The sequence below is a fragment of the Corythoichthys intestinalis genome, chromosome 10 (assembly GCF_030265065.1).
Source record: "Corythoichthys intestinalis isolate RoL2023-P3 chromosome 10, ASM3026506v1, whole genome shotgun sequence".
In the NCBI taxonomy this organism is placed as follows: Eukaryota; Metazoa; Chordata; class Actinopteri; order Syngnathiformes; family Syngnathidae; genus Corythoichthys; species Corythoichthys intestinalis.
Window position 1 is genome coordinate 19,954,179 of NC_080404.1, and position 21,892 is coordinate 19,976,070.

Below are 21,892 nucleotides of genomic sequence, written 5' to 3' on the forward strand. Positions count from 1 at the left end.
GGTAAACTTGTTAGCATGTTCTTTATGCTATAGTTATCTGAATAACTCTTAATAGCTATGTTACGTTAACATACAGGCCACGTTCACATTTCGTAGTTCATGCATCATGTAACATTATTATACTGTACACTTATTCAGCATGTTGTTCTCTATTTGTATTATTATTTTAAATTGCCTTTCTAGATGACATATCTGTTAAGCCTGTCGCAATATGCAATAATTCCATTTATCGCGCGATAAATAAAAATGAAGGCGGTAATTTTTCCGCTGCGATTTATCGCCTCGCGTGCACGTGCGTGCGCGCGTGTGGCAGACGTGCTGTTAAAAGTTCGGATTTCTCGTTACCAACTGCGCAAAATGCATCTTCGTTCCAGGTCTGGCAAAAACTAGCGCCGGAGCCAATCGTTCCCATTATATCCTATTGTTCAACGTATACCGGCCGCGTTAGTGCTCCGGAGTGACTGTGGTCCATCTATGGCGCGCCGGTGTTGTTGATGTGTGGGTGTCCCGTCAGGAGTGACATCTCACACGGGGCGGCTATTTTTCGGCACAACACCGGATATTTACAACGAAGTCCGCCAAAACATTGCTGCTACGAACAACCTTGCTTTGACAACGAACGGCTGAATGAAATTAAGAGCGCTGTGCTTCAAACTCGCCCTGTTTATGAAAGTCGACTGTCATATTCTGGTGTTGTGTAGTAATGAGCAGACGTGACTTCAGCGGCGCTTGCTAACTTTTTTAATGCGTGCACACACTAGATATCATGAAATGGCAAACTAGATGGACTACGTCCCATGCCATTGGCTACGTGAGCCCAGAGTGATTATGGGACACGTAGTCCATATACTAAATCGATGAATTCTAAACTGTCATGACTGAATGGAAGTTAAGAAGGCCAAATCAATCCATACCAGGGACTATAGATAATGTTGCAAATATTGTTAATTCAGTACGTGACACAAATGGATTCGGACCACAAATAGGATGTCTTGCTCATGTAGTAAACCTAGCTGCTAAGAGAGCTGTAGCAATCAACAGTGTGCCCTGCCTCACTTTACAAACAGTAAAGATTGTTCTCAGCACTTTTATACAAATTTTTTTCAGATCAGTAAGAAGTAAGCACACAAATATTATGCACTAAAATGCATGTTGATATGATGGCAATTTAATTTTTGCTCGTTAGCAAAAAAAACAACAACAAAAAAAAAACGAAACAAAAAATATATATATATTTTTTTTTACAGAGTATTAAATGTATTGAATTGGATCAAAAATCATGTCCCCCGTACCAAAAATCGTACCGAACCGTGACTTAACTGTATCGTTACATTTCTATGGAACACCATTGCAGAAGCTATGACGGGAAAAGTTTTCATTTGCCTAAATGCTTAAGTTATTAAGTGCCATTTTTTTTTAAAACACATTTTATTTATTCTGTGTTTCTGTGCGGTATCAATATTGTTGTTTTTTACTTAAGAGGCATGGTCTATTGTTTTTTGTGATTTCTTAAAAAGTATTTTTGAATCTTAGCGTAAATATTTATCGCGTTTAAATGGGTGTATTTGATCTATTAATACATACTGTATTCGCACTGTGTTATTGTAAATTGTTTAAAAAAAATAGGGGGGGGGGCAATAATATCGCAAAATTTATGAGAATACTTATCGCACACTTAAATTTGTTATCGCGACAGGCATAATATCTGTTCTATGTGTTGAATTTCATCAAGTACATTTCCCCCAAAAATGTGACTTATACTCCGGTGCGACTTATGGAATGGAATTGAATTTATTGTCATCATCATTGGTATCATTGACAATAATTGACAATTACAAAATGTGATATGATTTGCCCGAAGGAACCGAAGAAGAAGACAAAGGCGGACGAGATGAAGCATATGCTTATCAGTTTCCCGTCCCCCATGCAACTAAAGACGCACATTCAGGCATGGAACATACATCAAAACTGTACAATAACACAATCAACAATCTGAGTTTAGTAACTTAGCGTCAATTAATTTCGGAGCGTACAAGGTTATGGCTTAGTCATGTCCTTGACATTTTTGCATCTGTTTGCTGTGGAACATTTTGTTGTGGCTATGTGTGTGGCAAAAGTGATTATGTGTTATCACAGCTGGTGTGAGTAGCGGCAACAATTGGCGCACACAAAGGTCACTGTAACAGTTTCATCAGTCATGTATGTATAAAATCAAACAACATGCTGTACATATTTTATCCCAAGATTAATGTCTCCACAACGAAAACGTGCTTATTATTCGTTTATACAGTATGTTTTCCATATACTAGACATTTGAATCAGAAGCTCGGTAGTCACAGCAGATAATTATGTTTTTACAATTGGGGGTTAGGAGCTCAATTGTAATACATTCAAGGAGATTGTCAATCATAATTGCAACACCCCCTCCCCCCTTAGATGCCCGATTCATTTGTGTCAAGTTATGTCCGTGCAAATTAAAGTCAGAGCCTTTGTTATCTTTAGTAGATAATCCTTAGTGTGTTCAAGATTCTTGTAGAGACTCCTGCCGTTGATAGGTTTCAGCTTACCGTCCACATCCACGAGTTGTTATACTGGTCCGCTGTGTAGTATTTACAGTTATCCAGCTATTATAGTTAGCTGGTCAAAACTCGTGATAGCTTTTATCTTCAGATCTTGCGTCTTGACAAGGATCCTGCAATCCGAGACCCAGGTGTTGACTATTTTCCCAGCTTTCTTGAGTTGACGTGCTTTTCTTGCAATTTCGGCAAGTTCAAAAAAATCAAAAACATTCAAAAAAATCTTCGACCCTTTCAGGTGGCGGCGCTGGTTAAGCAGGACAGTCTTGGTCTTGTGGTCTGCCAGCTTCATGAGCACCGTCGCCTGTCCTCTCCCCGCAGATGGGAGCAGAAGGCAGCGACGGATGTCCAGCGGTTCCATGTTTATTCCGTACTCTTTCAGCTTAGCAATTGCCAGTTGCGCCACTGTGTCCCCTGGGCTAGGCGTCAGTTTTAATCCAGAAATGATGAGCTCATCTGCACGTCGGCACTGGTCGAAATCGTCAGCCAAAATTTCCAGCCTCTTGATGTGAACATCTCTCTCCTCGACCGCCTGCTTGAGTTTCTCGTTTTCAGCGCGAATTAACTGGAGCTCTCTGACGATTTCTTGATTCTGGTTTTGAATCAAGCCAGTCAAGGAGACCTCCAACTTCTGTATGGAGGATTTTATTTCATCCAAGTCTCCAGGTTTCAGATTCTTTGGAGCCATACTTGGAGTCGAGCTTGCTGGCCCTGAGCGCTTTTTGGTTAAGATAAGAGAGTGCTTCAGGAGCTCAGAGTGAGTCTGTACGCGGAGAAGGCTGAGCAGCGAATGCCGAATTTTACTTTTTTTATTCCTCTTTGTTGGGCATTTTATGGCTGGTGCAACTTATACTCCGAAAAATACGATAGTCATCATACCAAGACATTATTAGCAAGTATGTCTTTGAAGCTATGTCTTGTTCTGCCGGTTGAATGGACCCACAAGTACTCACTAACACACCAGTATTAGATGCCGGTGGTGAGTATGTTGTATGAACTCCGGTTTCACTCAGTGTTCTCACTGTTTGCCACAAGGCATCCCAATACCCTTCTCTCTACTGTTTCTTCCGCGTTGACTTCCTGCCAATATCTCTTCTTACCAGATGTGGACACCACAGCCAGCCTGTAATTAATTTCTCCCTGTCCATTGCTACCACTGAATGTCTGTTTACCCTGCCAGAGGTCAAATTGGGCCATTAGGATGGGCTTCCTACATCAAAGATATTTTTAAAATGGCTTGCTATGCAGGATTTAACTGTGTTTTGTAGAGGCATTTTCTTTGCCTTAATTAGAACTAACTTGATTCACCAGATGTTCCCCTGGATCAGCAGGGTTAAGAATCATGCCAGCTCCCGCTGTGTTGTGGGGCTTCTTTTGCTGACCAAACTTAAACAAATAGCAAGAAGAACTAGAAAATTCAATTTATGGAGCAATTGTGATGGTTGTTTTGCTCTGTTGGTTCGTATATCGAGTCAGTTCCTGTTGATTTGAGGGCATTTTGGGGTCACTACCTGTTAATTTGGAGGCATTCCGGGATCACATCCTGTTGTTATCGGGTCACTTCCAATTGATTTTCAGCAATTTCAGGGTCACTTATCACAGGGTCACATATCAGGTCATGTTATTTTGATTTGGGGGCTTTTAAGGGTCACTTCAGGGTCACTTCCTGCTGATATCGGGTCACTTACTGTTGATATGGGTGATATCAGGGTCACTTGCTGTTGATAATGGGTCACTTCCTGTTGATATTTGGGTGTGCCAATGTAGATTTTTGCTGCTCCGGATTGGAAATCAAATGGACGTTTTTTGTGCCACTAAAAGGGATGGGAAATTTTGGCCATTAGAAATGAATGGGAAGGTTTTGAGCAAATTTGGGCCGAACCATTCATTTTTGGCAGAAACTCTATACCACTTTTTTTGCCCCTTACCGCCCTGAGTGTGTGTTTGTCTGTATTAAAGATGTCATTTGGACAAAAAATGTACGACAAGTAGTGTTTTGAAATTGCATGCAAAACTAAGCTACCATCAGCGAATGATAATGAGAATAGGTGGTTGTTATATGGGATTTGTTTTCCTTCCAGCATATTCCTGCTGTCCAATGGATCGCTGCTCATCACCCAGGTCAAACCCAGGAACACGGGCTTGTACAAATGTGTTGGCCGCGGCGTCAGCGGCTCTCAAGTCACACACGAGGCTTCCCTTCTCATCGCAGGTAAACACAACTCCAAACAAATTTACAGCTGTAGAACTGCTTCGAAATAAACACCTAAACACACTGTGTTATCTGAGAGTGTGAGAGCATTTCAGTTATGTACAGTATTGTGCTGCCTTGTGTTGGCTCTTCCACTTTGAGCCGTATCTCACCAGATAATCTCATTTCCTTATCGATATCCGGCCCGGCTGTATCCTCCTCACTCCATACTGTACATGCTGAAACACCTTACTTCTCCCATTTGATGTGTTTATCCGTCCACGTTAGTGATCATAACATTAAGGCCCAACATTTTTTTTTTTTAGGCTGATGCTGTTTAGCAATATATTGTTTATTTTTCCTTCCTTGCCCTTAACAAAGTAATGAATGAAAAGAGCTAATTTTGTCAGAGGCCGTACATAACATCAAAGACTGTAATAAAAAATATGAATTTATGGCTTCACGAAAATCAGATCCAATGAAAACATAATTGCATTTTCTTTGCCATTTTGAGATAATAATTTCCTTGAAATACAGTGGCATTGACCAACTTTTTACGGAAAATACATATAGTTAATAAATTGTTAAATGTCCACTTAGATACATACTTGTTTTAACAATCTTAAAAGTCTGCTTACAGTATACTTACACTTAAAGTGAATAATAATTTACATAGATCTATTGTGTATGGTATATATATACATACAGTAAATAAACCCATTAAAAATACTGTATGACTTAGCACGGAGACGGCAGTCAAAACATTGTCTAGACAGTATGAGAACTGTCATACGCTATATCTCAGTGAGATCAGGCTAATGTAATCATTTTACTAATCAGACTCGCTTTTCAGATGTAAGTGCATACAAGTCAAATATTTTGAACCTGCTTAAGGCTGGTATTTCTTTGTTTTACCGTCCCGAAAACTTTTCTTTCTCTTTGAAACCTCTTATTTTCTTTTTAAATGAAATATGACTGCATCTGCAGTTTTAACCCAGTGAACCGCAGCCCCATTTAAATACCTTAATTCACCTAATCTGATGGTAATCCCTCCAGGCATTAAAGGGGATTGTGTCACAATAGAAGTCATTATTTGGTGACAAGTTTAAATAGTTTCTCTATCATAGTTCCACCTCATTCATTTCACAGAGCGAATACCCACCCATGCTACCCCGGCTCCTATTTTCCCAGCTCAGCCTCTCTTTCATCTTCTGAAATATGTGCATTTTCCTCTGTTCTCATTAACTGTTTCCGATCACTGCCTGTAAAAGTTTAAGGCCGCTGACCAACTTGAGTCTCATTGGCCAATAAAGTATTAATGATCTTTAAGAACACCCCATCATGTATCGTACAATACAATGTGGTCTTGGGAGTCTTTGTAGCGAAGATCACACTCTATTGACTGTATAGCTGCTGCCAGCTTTTATATGGCTCACCTCACAAAGACCCTTGTTAATTTAATTCCCTTACTTAAAACAACTTATATTCTCTGTCTCCTACTGTTGCCTTTGTTCCCCAGTTACTCAGGGGGATATGAGGAACAGTATTAAAGTTACTGGAAAATTGTCAACCAATCTGCGAACAAAGTGCTCAATAATTTTGATGGTTACTGTTTACAAAAATTAAATGTTTGTGGGGGGCTGGAACCCCCCCCCAACCCCCAAACAACGGGAGCAATTTTAACAACTTTAGTGTTTGATTCACAACATCAAATTATTTGAATGTAGTTTAAAGCTGCTGATACAGAGTGGGGACTTGAGTATTTTATTTACTGTTTTTAACTGTTAACTTAATACTAAAATATTACTTAGGTTTAGCCTGAGATGATTTTTGGAACTAATGTACAAAACATTAAAAGGTGTGGGGGGGGTACATCAATAATCTATTTATAATCAAATCAGAACATCTGAATCATAATCGAATCGTTAGTTGCCCCAAGATTCCCACCTCTACTGACGACGCCAGTGCACGCAGACAGTTCGACAGTGTATGACGGGGGTCGGCAACCTTTAACACTCAAAGAGCCATTTTGACCCGGTTTCCACTGAAATGACATCACTGGAGCCACACATACATATACTGTAGACATTTGAAATGATTTTATATATACATATATACTAGTATATACTGTATGTATTCTGTGTTGCATGTTTGACTCCTTTTAATAGGCATTGCGCCTGTGAATAGCACAAAGACTTGTGGGTACACATTCTGAGTGGTAACCATGACTTTACATAGTTGGTGAATTAATGAGCTGAATGAGTGAACTAAGTAAGGTTGCGATTCCTATATGGAAAGTGTAGCAACAAGTCTTTGGTCCTGTGAATGGTGCAACGACTTGGGGGGGACACCTTCTGGTGAGCAACCATAATACCAACCATATATGTTGGTTATATGGTGTATATGGTTAAGGTGTTACTTAAATCTCGCAAGTGCCAGAATAAATTTGAAACACATAATCATTTATTCAATATAATACTGAGCCGCATCAGAGGGTTCAAAGAGCCGCATGCGGCTCCAGAGCTATGGGTTGCAGACCCCTGGTGTATGAAAACATTGTCTGCAAGTGGCAACCTTGTACATAGCCTAACTGCGTTCAACATAATTCAAGAACTATCAGTGTATTATTCGTTCGTTCCATATGTTTTAGAATCCAAAATCGGAAAACTGATAACGACTTATTTCATTTCTCGTTTTGACCCGGAAGTTGTTGACTTTTTTACCCTCAAGTAGGTCAGTCAGTTTCTACCGGGTGATTCCATTGATGGGTGAATCGAGCTGCACGATAGCAAACGTTTTAGTTCTTATCTCTTAACGTTTTTGTTAAGGATGGCGGACTATCTCTGTGAACAGGTTTCAAAATCGGCGCGGTTAAAGACTTGCCTCACCGAAAAAAGGGTCAACAACTTCCGGGTCACAGCACATCGAAAATGATACAAAACCAAAAACGAATAGAACAAAAATACCATAATAAATTCATTCTTCCATATTCTATTTTTAAGTTTAAAAAGAAATGCTGATAGCGAAAAATAGACCGTTATTTGTTTTCCGAGTTTTGATTTGAAAACGAGAAATAAGTCGTTATCCGCTTTCCGATTTTCGATTCTAAAACAGATATGGAATGAACGAATGATACACTGATAAAGAGTCTAGTAAACAATTGACTACTCTAATTACAGAAACTCAGCTAGAGCAGAGAACAACATTATTTGACCAGGACGAAAGAGGAAAGCGCAGAAAGGATGGGTTACACGCAGGAATCAGGTGTTGGTGGTGCTGCCACTTTTAATGTTGGGAATGCATACTACATCGGCAAATTGGAGGTTTCATGCACTTTTGCGCTTCCATGTGCACTCAGTTTTCCCCACACATAATGGTCGTTTAAACTTTGAATCAAAATAACTGCAAAACGCCACTTTTGCATTATTGTGTTAGATGGTTGTCATGTAATCATGGCCTAATTTCACAGTTTTTTTCCTGTTTGTCTCTCTTCTCTACACGACAGAGATCGATGATATGGTGTCCAAAATGTCAAAGGTTTTCACAGCAGACACCCTGCAGCGGGTCCGCTGTAACGCCCCACGAGGAAGACCCCAGCCTGAAGTCTGGTGGGAGAGGGAAGGTCAGCGGGTGCCCACGGAAGGACGAGTGTACCAGGATGGCTCGGATCTGGTCTTCAGTCCGACGGAGGCAGGCGATTCTGGAGTTTATACCTGTGTAGCACAGAATAAGGCTGGTCGCAGGACACAGGAAGTTACCTTCACTGTTGCCAGTGAGTCCAAAACAAACCCATTACATTACACGTTTTTTCACATTGCACATTATTTATTTTTAAGAGCGTCATACTAAGCGGAAGAGATGGATGGATGGATGGATGGATGGATGGATGGATGGATGGATGGATGGATGGATGGATGGATGGATGGATGGATGGATGGATGGATGGATGGATGGATGGATGGATGGATGGATGGATGGATGGATGGATGGATGGATGGATGGATGGATGGATGGATGGATGGATGGATGGATGGATGGATGGATACTTACATGTGATTCAATACATTTCGTGTGTTTTAAATCTTTTTTTGTTTAGCTGTAAGCAGACGTGGGAAGTAATGAATTACATTTACTCTGTTACATTTTCAGAGGTACCTCGAGATACGAAAGCTTCGGTGTACACGGAAATTAATTTTCATTTTTTAAAACCTTTTTTTGCTTCATGGTACAAAAAAATAATTGGCACAAAAAAACAAAAAAAAAAACATACCGGAATGGACAATACCCGCTCGCACCAATGCATTAATGTAGCTATGTTTGACTGTAAATGTAAACCTACGAAACCTACACACTGCTCACGTATATGAAACAAAAGGATAAAATTTACGAATTAGTTATGTAAATGGCTTGTAAGTTATATTCAAAATCGATTATTATTAGAGGTGGGAATCTTTGGGCACCTAATGATTCGATTCCGATTACGATTCAGAGGCTCCGATTCGATTATTGATGCACCACAAACCCCCCCACTAGTCACACTGGTGAAAATATTTGGCTACTCCACCCATCTCTTCCTTTTAAATCCATAAACAATGACCACATTAAGTTTAGTCACCCCAGCTCACAGGTATCAAACTCAGTACCAAATACCACACCATTATGTGTCGCCTGTTAGTCAATCATGTGCATCGACTTTGTTTCTGACAAAATAAAGTTTGAATATAATTTATGTAGTCCTTAATGAAAGATTAAGGACGACAGAAATCAATTTATTTTCCTTTTTTCCTTTTCTTTTTTTAAAATTTATTTTAAATAATTTTAAGGAATTGGCAAACATGGCAAAACTATATACAGGGTGACCCCAAAAAAAAGTACACTGCCATAATACAACTTAAATGCCATGTTTATTCATCTTAGAATTAGAATTTAATCACAAATTATACATTATTGTAAAGAACATGTACAGTAAACTCTATTTTTCAATGTGTCCTCCCTTAAGTGTCACAACAGCCTCCAGGCGCCTGCGGAACGCTTCTTTATGTAGGATGCTGTCATCTTTTCCCAAGATCTAACAATGGACCTCTCAAAGGCTGCCACAGAAGTTTGTGGCTTCTTACAGGCACTGTCCTCCACAGTTGCCCATATGCTATAATCCAGGGGATTGAGATCTGGACTCTGGGGTGGCCACATATCACCTTGTCAATCAACTTTTTTGGTCCGCACAGATCGGCACTTCCAGACCCAGGTTTTCGTGAGGCTGTTCCAGTATCTTTCAGCTTCTTTTTAACTTTGTAGACTGCACATCTGGATATTCTCAGATTTGCTGCAATCTCAGTAGGTGTCAGACCGGCACGCAGCAATTCAGGTACAGCTAAAGTTCTCTTCATTTTCAGCAGAAGCACAGGAATTGTAGAGACGAGAGATTACCAGCTGCATTGAGTGACCTTAATGCATCACTTAAGCATGACAACCCATTTAGGTATGTTTCAATGGCTTTTAAACAAGCAGTCAACTGAGTGTAAACTTTTTTTTGGGTCACCCTGTATAGTTGTTCCCCTTTTTTGTTTTTTTGTTATTCCTGTCATCCAGTCAAATATATTGCTGTTATAATTATACTGCGCATGTGAGAAGGAGTGTAAAATATGTGAGCCCACGTGATATACATTGGTTCTCCCGCAGCCGCCCCAGTGTGGATAACAAGGCCCCAAGACAGCCGCTTGGAAGAAGGTAAACCGGGTTATCTGCACTGTCACGCCAAAGCCACTCCCGAACCAGAGGTCACATGGCTTCGCAACAACATCATGATCACGCCAGAGGTCAGTCGTTACGCTGACATTCCACACTGACCTGTGTGATAGCTTTTTTTCTTGCATTTATTGGCTGTGGGGGCTTTACTGTGTGTGTGTTTGACCTTCTCTTTGATCTACCTCAACATACAGTATAGTTAGTATACTGCAAAATGTAGGCTATTAAACATATATTTAACCCTTTAAAGCAATGGTTTTCAACCTTATCTGAGTCACGGCATGTTTTTACATTGGAAAAAATCTTGCAGCACACCACACACCAAAATTGTTCCAAAATTACTTTCGTACAGTATATTTAATTATAAAATAATTTCTCAGTATTTATACTTACTCAGTGTGAAACTAAAGTTCTTCTGTTTAAATGAAAGCAAAGCTGATATCCTGGCAGGAATCTTTTTCAACAGTTCTCAGTCTCTGTTTTTATTTTTTATAGCAGTTAGGCTTGGAAAGCTCAGTATTATCAGACAGGAGGACTTTAGCAATGTCTTTAACCACATTAGGGCCGAGTATCTCACTGACAATGACTTTGCAGACAGGTAGTATTAATGTCCCTGCCACAGTGTGGGCCTTTTTGGATTTAGCAACTTTTTGGATTAGCAACAAATTCAGCAACAAGCTAACTGGCTTTGAGGGCTTTCTCATTCTTTGTAGTCCCCCCCCAAAAAAGCCTGTTCCTCTGTGTTTTCACAAAGGCCAACAAAATAGTCCCTAGTTTGAAACGACGGGTGTTTCGTTTGGAGATGACGTTTAAGCTTGCTTGGCACCATAGCGCTGTTGGATAGCTGCTCTAGTTGCGTTAAAGAACTGCTCAGACTTCTAGCCATCAGCTACCTTGCTGTCCTCGACAATGTGTTGGAATAAAACACAGGGGGAGGATTGACGGTCGTCACATATGGAGAAAAGAAAATGGAAAGGACACTTTAGTGTATATCAACACTTGACGAGTCTAATGATGTGCAGTAGACGTGCTGGGGTCCACATTGTTGCGGAAAGCAAAGTGGCTGATGGCTAAAAAACCGAGCAGTTTTTGAACGCGACACGAGCAATACCTTGCTCATCTGCACACGATCGAGAACTTTCTACCTACTCCTTCCTTCCTACTGCAACTCCACCCGACAATTAAAAAAAAAAAAAAAGTGATATTGGATAATTTTTCGCAACACACCTGATGATTTTTCACGGCACACTAGTTGAAAAACACTTTAAAGAGCACACAAATACTTTGTACCGCAGTAGCTGCCATTGATGCCATCAGTGAATGATTGCTGCCAACCCTCCAGTTAAAATCGACTGGACATCTAGAGCCGATAAAGCCACTGAAAGATGAGCTTTCACACCCAACGCTCCCTGTTTAAATGAATGGCGTACCACAAGCAACACGTCACCTTTGCTCATTAATATTCATGACGTTAGCAATTGTGGCTACTTGGGGTGTGACAAAATATCGAAATCGTGATATATCGTGATACTTTGTATCCCAAAAGCTTATCGATATGTTCCTGCCAAGAATCGAGATATCGTTTTAAAAAAGTGTCAATGTTTTAAAAAAACAAAAGGGCCCAACAAGTTGCTATCAAAATCTTCCACTATAATAGTGTCTTAGTTAACTATATAGCTGCCATTGATGGTGCTCGACACCCAATCTATTTAGACTGGGAGGGTTGAACAAACATTCATCCATTCGAAACCAGAGCTGTCACAGTCACTCTTTCTGATTTTCAGGCCATTTGTAGGTCAATTTTTGTTCATTTTAGTGCATTTACAGGTCACTTCCTGTTGAGTTTGAGTCACTGCCTATTCATTTGGGAGATTCCCGGGCCACTTCCTGTTCTGTAACCCAAAATCAACAGGAAGTGACTCATAAAATGCCTCAGAATCAATAGGAACTTCAGGAAGTGACTGAAAATCAATAAGGTAATGATCTGAATTGCCCCAAAATTACCTCGTTGTCTAGCATTTGCTGCCACTGATGGCCATAGACGTTCAATCCGTTTGAAGTGGAAGAGATTCGTTCATTCGCTGCCAGCCTCCCAGTTCAAATGGATTGGATGTCTACTAGTGTTAAACTCATTCCAATTCACAACAAAAGCTTTTTCTGTTGACTAGTTGTAAAATAATCAAAGTCAATGTGGAAAAAATATTGTATTGTTTTCCCTACAATGTTCCAAAAATTTAGCTGGACTTGTCTTTTTAACTTTTTGCCAGGATTCCCGTTTTAAACTATTCCCCAATGGTACCCTGAGGATCAACAGTGTCGAGGTGTATGACGGACAGATGTATGGCTGTGAGACCAAAACAGTGGGTGGTCGACTGTCTGGCCAGGCAAGAGTCAGCGTGCTGGGTAAGACAGCAAGATTTACATTACCTACAGTGTGTTTGGAGTCATTCCAAGAAAGATCAGAAATACAGTGCTCTGAGAAAATGTAAAACAAATGTGGTAATGCCTGTGGGCTTGTGTGTTTGTTTCTTAAAATAGGAAGCATTTGAGGACACCCACAGAGGTGTTAAACATGACTCACGCACAGCAGCTTTAGTCTGACCTCCATTGTATTACTTTATATCTAAGATGAATGCTTCTGTAGATGATCTGACATATCATTGTTATGGCTGGCTGCTTGATCTATTTAGAAAATGTTCATTGATAAGTTTCCACACTTGGTTTTCAGGTGTACCTGGATCTTTTAAGATTCAGAAGTTTAGATTTTGGATGAAGTGTTTAAAATAGTGACTGTCAAACAGCCAACTCGCTGAAAAAAGGAAAATGAAACACACTGAATGAGTTTGACATATTTCACCCCTTTCCATCTGTGTTAAGCACGCGTGTAATATACAGTATGTGTTGTTTAACTTGTTTCAGAGAAGCTCAAGTTCACCCCGACCCCCCAGCCTTCCCAGTGCCTGGAGCTTGATAATGAGATCACCATCCAGTGCTCGGCGAAGGGAAGAGAAATTCCCACCATCCGCTGGACAAAAGCAGGTGTGCTTTAACATGTGGCCATAATTAAATCTTTGTATCAGTGGGTAAGTTGACAAGGACAAAATTTCTTCAATCCAATCAGCGATCGGATTAAAAATTATGTTCATACTGCAGGTCTTAATGCACAATTCCGATTTTTTGTCATGTTATTTTCGCATGCCCGTTCAGACTGCCTTTGTCCATTGAGCCCATTCAAGTATTGCACATACACACTAATTCGCAGTCCAACACGCGGTGAGCAAACTGACCCGCATGCGCAGAAGCATCAAAACAAATAAATATGCACTGTGCATGCATGACTAGGCATATGCCGGTTACCAGTTTCACGGTTTACCGTGGTGTGAAAACGTCGCGGTTTCAAAACCACTAAAATTTTCCATCAGACCGTAGTACGGTATTCACTATTTTTCATATGTCAAAAATGCAGCCAAAAGTGGCTTGGCGCGGCAGCGCTCACCCCCTCCCGTTTCTTGCTGTGTGTGAAAGTGACGCTATGGGCTAGACAGCCAGTGAACCCAAAAACAAATAATCCAAACATAAAGCGTACTTTTCTTCAATTTATTGAGCTCTCAAATCATAGTAAGTGGAATATACAAAATGAATACATTTAAAACGTTGTACAATTGTATTTTTCCATGTGTGAGTAACTTCAACAGATTAGCACCATGAAAAGTTCGCCAAAAACAAAACACACATTTTCCTTTCAAATTCAATATACAAACTAACTAAAAGCTTACAAAGACAAATGTTAGCCTAGGCTTAGCTGGGAGAGCAACTTCGTCGAGTGTTACAGCCGCAGAGTGAGAAAACAAGCTTGATTCGCTTGAATGAAGTGGAAAAGGGGATAGCATCAAAGATCGCTGACTGCGAAAGATGCTCTTGCCCTAAGCACAAATCCACATTCGCTGGATCAAGGAGAGGGCTCACTCCCAATGTTTTTTTGTTTTTTGTTTTTTTGTTTTGTTTTGTTTTTGTTTAGATGAAACCTTCTTCACAACAATATTTACACTTTAAACTAACCTTTACATTTTTAACTTATGAACTTATGAATTCTTTCTTTTTTAACACATAGGCGTGACATCATGTAGACTAGAGCTGACACAGTGGCCGAAAATGGAAAAACTTCACTTGAGCTTTTCCACCCTCCAAAAAAAGTCATGCAGTAGAATTTAAAAAAAAAAAAATATTCAGAAGTGTTTTTACTTTTTTATGAAAATTATTTTGTTCTTACTCTAATCTTGAGCAACTTGAGCTGTGGCTGTGGGTATCGTCTATAAGTTATATTTATTTTAATTTCATTTAAAATATTTGGTTTTTTTTTTATTGATAATTTATTTTAACAGTATTCATGTTCCAATTTGCAACGTTGCAATGTTCTGAAAATTTTTTTAAAAATCCTGTTCAATGGGAAACTTTTTTTTTTTTAACCCATACATCTCAAAATAACACATTCTGGAGCTATAATTGCAATACCGTGAAACCGCAGTATTTTTGCCCACGGTTATCGTACCGTCAAAATCTCATACCTGCACATGCCTATGCATGACACACACACATAACCCTCGTGTGTGTCAATTGGGCCGACTCTGCATGTAAGCAATTCTGAAATATTGCTAATTTGGCGCACAGAGAAACTGAACTTCATTGTATTTTTTTATGACTATGATCAAGCCCGCCTCCTGCGTTAAAGCAGAGTTCAAGCTAGGCAGGCACTAATGCTAATGCACAGCTACATCACTGCCGTCCTGCCTGCCGCTCTCGTTCTTTGCTGACATAATTGCTGCATGAATTCCTATTTGGGAGATTTAACAGTTCAGACCGCGCCACATTCTGGAAAAATGTGGCCCAGATCGGATTTAGACCACATACAGTACGAAAGTGACCCAGATCAGATTTGAAATGGTCCACTTCTATGCGACTTGTCCCGTTCAGACCGTCAAGTTAATGCCTCACTCGAGTCGGAAAAACGGATTGTGCGTACTTGCAGTATGAACCTAGCCTAAAAATATTAGATCTTGCGTGTTCATGCATCAGAACGTCAGTCGGAAAAAATTATTTTAAGAAGATTTATCGTCAATTTTGCAACAAAAACTTACCGTTCGTATTTTGATGCATTCTCTTCTTGTTGTTGTAGATGAATTAATAGGTCTAAAACATAAACCAAACATGAAGTCCATGTCTGCTATGTCTTTTTGATATGACAGCAAAAATGACGTACAGTGGTACCTCTACTTACAACATTAATTGATTCGGGAAGTAGTCTCATAACCTGAAAATCCGTAAATAGAGACACATTTTCCATGTAAATGCCCTAATCCATTCCAATCACTTATTACACGCCGCATTAAATTTTGTTATTGGGGTAAAACAGGAATAAAACAACAGCCAAACACATTTGAAATATTTCGTATACCTAACCTAACCGTTCATACCTGTAATGAAGTACATAATAGAACAAAACACAAAGAAAAAAAGACATCCAACCTTTCGAGTGAGGCAATGTCCTCTTTCACGCCTGTCTCACACTTCGTGACACAAAAACAAGCAGACCTATGCTCTAATGAGCTACTAATGTAATGAACCGTCTGTGGGCTTAAAAAAACTAGTGCTGTCAAATTTATCGTGTTAGCAGGCGCTAATTAATTTTTTTAATTAATCACGTTAAATTATTTGATGCAATTAACACATGCACGGAATGACCCGTTCATGCGTTGCTTCACACAGTTTACAATGACGCTGTTTTAGCACTAAGAGCGAAAAGGCAGAGAAATGCGAGTGGACACAGGCGTTTATTGGACCGCGCCTTTTATTGGCTTTAGCAACTCTTTCACAACAAATATACTGTAAGTCTTGTGGCAAACGACGTGGGGAAGAATGACAGGAGACGATCTTTTTTTTTAACACACTTAATTGAACATAACGTAGAGCATACTATATACCATTTGCGGCCACCACTGACAGTCATGGTCGCCCCACTTCCCATCATGCATTTGGGCGGAACAGTTAAATTACAGTATCATTTAAACTACAGTATCATTTAGTGAAAGCACAACAAAAATGATATTCCTATCTCTCAAAAAAAAATAATGTTCACAGAAAGAATAGAGCTCAATGCAAAGAGAACTGGCATTCCCAATTAAAAATAGCTATGCAAAATACACATAAAACTTCGTTAGACTTTGTCTTGGCTAGATCTGTGTCTGTGTCTCTCACTGCCACGTCACATGAACAAAACAACATCACCGTTGCGTGCGCTTCAGGGTGCCCCGGAAAACATCCAATCAGAATATTACACATGGAACGCCATAGCAGAAGCTATGAAGGGAAAAGTTTTCATTTGCCTAAATGCTTAAGTTATTAAGTGCAATTTTGGTTTATTGAAAAAGACATTTTATTTACACAGTGTTTCTGTGCGGTACCAATATTGTTGTCTTTTACTTAAAAGAGGCATGGTCTGTTCTTTTTAGTTGTGATTTCTTAAAAAGTATATTTGAATTTGAGTAAACAGTTATTGCGTTTAAATGGGTGTACTTGATCTATTAATATATACTGTATTCTCAGTGTGTTATTGTAGATTGGTTTAGATTTTTTTTTTGTTTGGGGGGGGGGGGGGGCAATAATATCGCATATCGCAATAATTTATGAGATAAATTATCACCGCTAAAATTTGTTCTCGCGACAGGCCTACCATCAAGTCTTTCTACATTTTTAAGATCTTTTAATATGCCCAGCAACGTGTTTGTCTCTTATACAGACCAGTTTAGTCTTGTGCAAATTGCGCCTACCCTGTCTTCCGCTTGCTCTTCTTCTACTATCTTCTGGGAATCACAGAAACACATATATTGACGTGACGAGTGTGGACGGTTTGTTCCAAAATTTGGAATAAAGTGTTTTCATGCACGCCGATCGGATTATCAATCGGCATGAACCACCCCTCTCGTTCGGAATAGAATCTTGATCAGAATTGGCCGGATAGGGTTAGAATATTTCGAATCGGGTGTGTACATATTATTCATACCTGTCTTTAATTCGAATGAAAGTGTCCATGGAAACATATCTACTGTAGTTTTACTTTGAACTTCATAAACTATTGCCTGCAATGCAGCTGTCGACAAAGTAATTAGTTTGAAATCTACTTTTTTCTGTTTTTTTATTGCCCCTTGGTAGACGGAGGAGATCTGCCACCCCATGTGGAGCAAAAAAATGGTCAGCTTCACTTCTCCAAAGTGACCCGCAGTGACGCCGGCAATTATACCTGCATCGCCTCCAACAGCCTCCAGGGGGAGATCAGAGCCATAGTGTCCCTCACAGTGGCAGGTAAACTTCTCATTCATCACTGCGTAAGCAGGGATCTTCAAGAGAAACTTCATTAGTCACCACTCTTATGTTGCAAATAGTTGTGGTTTCAGTATGTTTGAGGGTACTTTAATGAGGAAACATTCATTGATCATTCTCAGTCAGCGGCAGCATTTACTGGCGCTTGGTGGCCTTTTTACAGTCTGGTAATGAATTACATTTGGCCAGCAGAGTGTGACTTTCAGCAACCACAGTCACCACAGCCTTTTAGTACTTGCCCACTTGGGAACAAAGTCTAAAAATAATGTGTGTGCACATCTATGTAACCCTTTTCATGTGCACTCTTAGTGTACATTCGCTTTAAAGTGGAGCCGGATAATACAACAGTGTACCAAGGGCACACGGCCATACTGCACTGCCAGGCCACCGGCAACCCTGAGCCTCACATCCACTGGATGGTCAAAGATAAGACCCTGGATATCAGTAAGAACAGAAGGTAAAAAAGATTTACCATCATCAACTCACTTGGTTTGGACATTTATTGTAGGGTGTTCAACTACAATTTTTTTTATTCAAATGTGGAATAATCTGTACTTTTCACCTCTTGTTGGTATTGAGAAAGTGGAGTCTTTTATGTGTTATTCTTAATGCTGGAAATAAAAGTTTTTTCTAATGTCCGACTAAAAGAAGCTTTGTTAGACTGCTGATAAATGTCAGAGTTCCGGCTTGGATATACCTAAACCTACTTAAATAGAATTTGATTCCCTTTTTTTCTATTAAAATTGCAAGTCTATGAACAATTGTGAAGTTACTCATTATTATTAAACGTTAACTGTCATTATTGATCAATGCAATTAGCGGCCAATGGAAGGCGTTCACTTACATGCCCCAAAATGTTACATCGTACACCCCGGCCCCAAAAAATCCATTTTGACTGGGATTCACGTTTGCTGCCAGCCCCTCCCAGTCAAAATAAATTGGATGTCTATCACTGTCAGTGGGTGTTTTTAATATAAATGTTCTTCTTCTTTTGCCAACTCAGTGCTGCCAATTACGCAACTTTTTTTGTTGTTGCTATATTTAAGGACTGTTGACTGTTTAAAGGTGCTATGAAACAAAACAGCAAGTGACTTTAAAATGATCGCAGAACATATTTTCGACACAAATCCATAAAAAAAAGTGACCAAAAAAAAAAAAAAAAAAAAAACGCTAAATAATAAATTAGACCCTAATAGGCTTCCTTTCTCAGCCCCACCCACTAAAAATCTCCAAACAGAAGATGATGTCATACCTGCAATGAGCTGCAGATGTTTGCAGACTACTAGCATGCTATCAATAGGCTTTCCATTCTCTTTTTGCTGTGTGATTGTTCTGTCATTCTGTCAACATGTATAGCTAGCACGGCACTGGAAAGCTACACATAATCATCAATTCTAGTTGTGATGTCACAACCAGAGTTACACAAAAATATGTTGTTGCCAGATTCAATGTTTGGGGTGGAATAACTGTGAAATGGTTAAAAAAAAAAAAAAAAAAAAAAAAAAAAAAAAAACTACTGTATTTGCTCGAATATAAGACAGCCTTTATTATAAGACGACCCCCTCTTTTTCAAGACTCAAATTTAAAAAAAGAATTTTTGAACAGCAAATTAATTTTATACAGAAAATAATTACAGTACATCTGAAATGATTATAACAATATATTTGAGAAAAAAAGCATGTTATTTTGCCTCATTCAAATCTCAATATCTGAACATTTAAATATGTAAACTAAAGTGCAATCACATTTGTAAATGAATGGCTTCTGGTTTTTGAAATGTAAATAAACCAATCTATTGTGATAAAACAACAAAATTGCAATAACTGCATTAACCATCAAAGTGAAGTCTAACTGTAACTGTAGTCTTGAAACAAATCTGAATAAGGAAAAACATTGCAATAAAATAATGCCATCTGGTCAAACTTGAGAGTAGCTGAGCTCTGTCATGACACAACATCGCTTCAATGATATCTGGCACCATCTAGCGTCGTAAATGGGTATAATGTCTAGACCGCGAATATAAGACGACCCCCACTTTTTCAGTCTTATTTCAATGCAAAAAACACAGTCTTATATTCAGGCCAATACGGTAGATCTGACTGCCAAATTCGTTTTCTACATCTGAAATTGCATTAGTGCAGTTATTTTCATTTTTTGACATGGCCACTATTTCATAGCACCTTTAAACCAAAAACAGATTAACAAAGCAAATTTTTGCGGTGTAACTGGCAACTTCTGAAGACTTTGAAACTTCCTCCAGAAAAGGATAGTAACTCGTTCACATGCAAACCGTAGAAATACATCTTGCACAAAACCACCCCCGTTGTGCTTTCTTGTTCTCATACACCCATTAATCTAAATTTAGGGTTGATTAGTATGTACCGTATTTACCCGTACCGTACGTACCCAATGAAGACGGAAAAAAACAAATAATAATAACAATATAGATAATATTTAAGTCGCACCGGAGTATAGGTCGTATTTTGGAATTAATTTGATAAAATCCAACACCGAGAACAGACATGTCATCTTGCAAAGCAATTTAAAACAAAAATAGAATAGAGAACAACAGGATGAATAAGTGCAGGGTATGCTAACGTTACATGAAGCATAAACAACAAATTGAGAACGTGCCTAGTATGTTAATGTAACAAAGCTATTAAGAGTTATTCAGATAAATATAGCATAAAGAACATGCTAACAAGTTTCCCAAACCATCAGAATCACTCCCAATCACTAAATCCAATGAATTGATATAATATTGCGTTGGTATTCTCACACAAATGTTGCTCCAATTGATTAAACTATGAAAAAGAAGCGTGACTTATAGTGTAAAAAATACGGGAATTGAATAGTTTTTACATAAAGATGCTTTTGTCAAAATTTTCATTCCTCATTTCAGGATCCAGAAGATGCCCAATGGCTCCCTTGTGATTTCGGATGTCACAACAGAAGACACAGGCAGATATACTTGTGTGGCTGGAAACAGCTGCAGCATCAAAGACCGTGTGGCTCAGCTGTATGTTGTTGGTGAGTCCAGAACGAACACACACACACGCCTAATAAGAGCACACTGTGGACACAGGGCACAAATCCACATGTTGGATGAAAGCGTCCATTAAATCTTCCCACTTCTGTCATCCACCTTGACAGGTTAATAACCGCGGCTACTTCTGTGACGTCACAGCTGTCAGGGGGGTTGATGGAACTTGGCAGGCGATAGATCTAATAACACTTTGTCTCCTGTGTGTTGTCTGAAGCTTAGATAGACTTACCCTTTCACAGCAATTACGCAGTACTAGCAGTGTGGCCCAGTGTTGCTCGGGTTTGTGTAACGTAAACACAATACAATACAAAAATACTTTTGTAGTGATGCCGCTTTAATGTAGTTATAGTAAAAGGATGCCATTAAGGGGTAAATGCCTAATCGCTTTTCCATCACTGTGTACAGTATTGTGGCGGGCGACATGGCCCATTCACCACACAGCTCCAAGTGACAGTTTATTGAACAGAAAACACCAGAACATAACAACTGCAACCACCACTCTCAGTCATGGTTAACACTAGAGTTGTGCAGTCTTCGGGACACAATGAGGAACGGACCGAGAGTAAACATCATGCTCAGCTCACGGCTCTGGCTCAACTAATGCCGCTAGATTAAAAAAAAACAATAATACCTGACTCCGGCCGACAGCCGCTACAAACTATGCCCACATAATGATACGGTAGATATCACATGTATAAAGAACTAGATTCGAAATGATACTGGTCGGCGTTACTAAACAGCCACCATCTTAAAGCAGTAGACTTCTCTGGAAGGCTGTCGTAGCGAACCATATTAACTTTTTATCTAGAATACCGTAATTTTCAGACTATAAACCGCTACTTTTGTCCTTCATTTTGAATCCTGCGGCTTATTTGTTGATTTATTTGGGTTAATAGGTAACACTTTATTTGACAGTGGCGACATAACACCGTCATAACTATGACATGGCATTATCATGGG

The 21,892-nt window shown here is 39.3% G+C and overlaps 1 protein-coding gene across 4 annotated transcripts in view; it reads left to right on the forward strand.

Annotated features, from left to right (window-relative positions):
- The window catches only part of ptk7b (protein tyrosine kinase 7b), a 155,925-nt gene that overhangs the window by 117,520 nt on the left and 16,513 nt on the right, over nt 1–21,892 (forward strand). For all 4 annotated transcript variants that reach the window (XM_057847554.1, XM_057847555.1, XM_057847556.1 and 1 more), the window contains 8 exons: nt 4,658–4,788; nt 8,273–8,539; nt 10,447–10,583; nt 12,780–12,915; nt 13,432–13,551; nt 17,719–17,868; nt 18,196–18,343; nt 20,789–20,916. In XM_057847554.1, the coding sequence (XP_057703537.1) occupies nt 4,658–4,788; nt 8,273–8,539; nt 10,447–10,583; nt 12,780–12,915; nt 13,432–13,551; nt 17,719–17,868; nt 18,196–18,343; nt 20,789–20,916 (1,217 nt within the window). The remainder of the gene's footprint in view (nt 1–4,657; nt 4,789–8,272; nt 8,540–10,446; nt 10,584–12,779; nt 12,916–13,431; nt 13,552–17,718; nt 17,869–18,195; nt 18,344–20,788; nt 20,917–21,892) is intronic.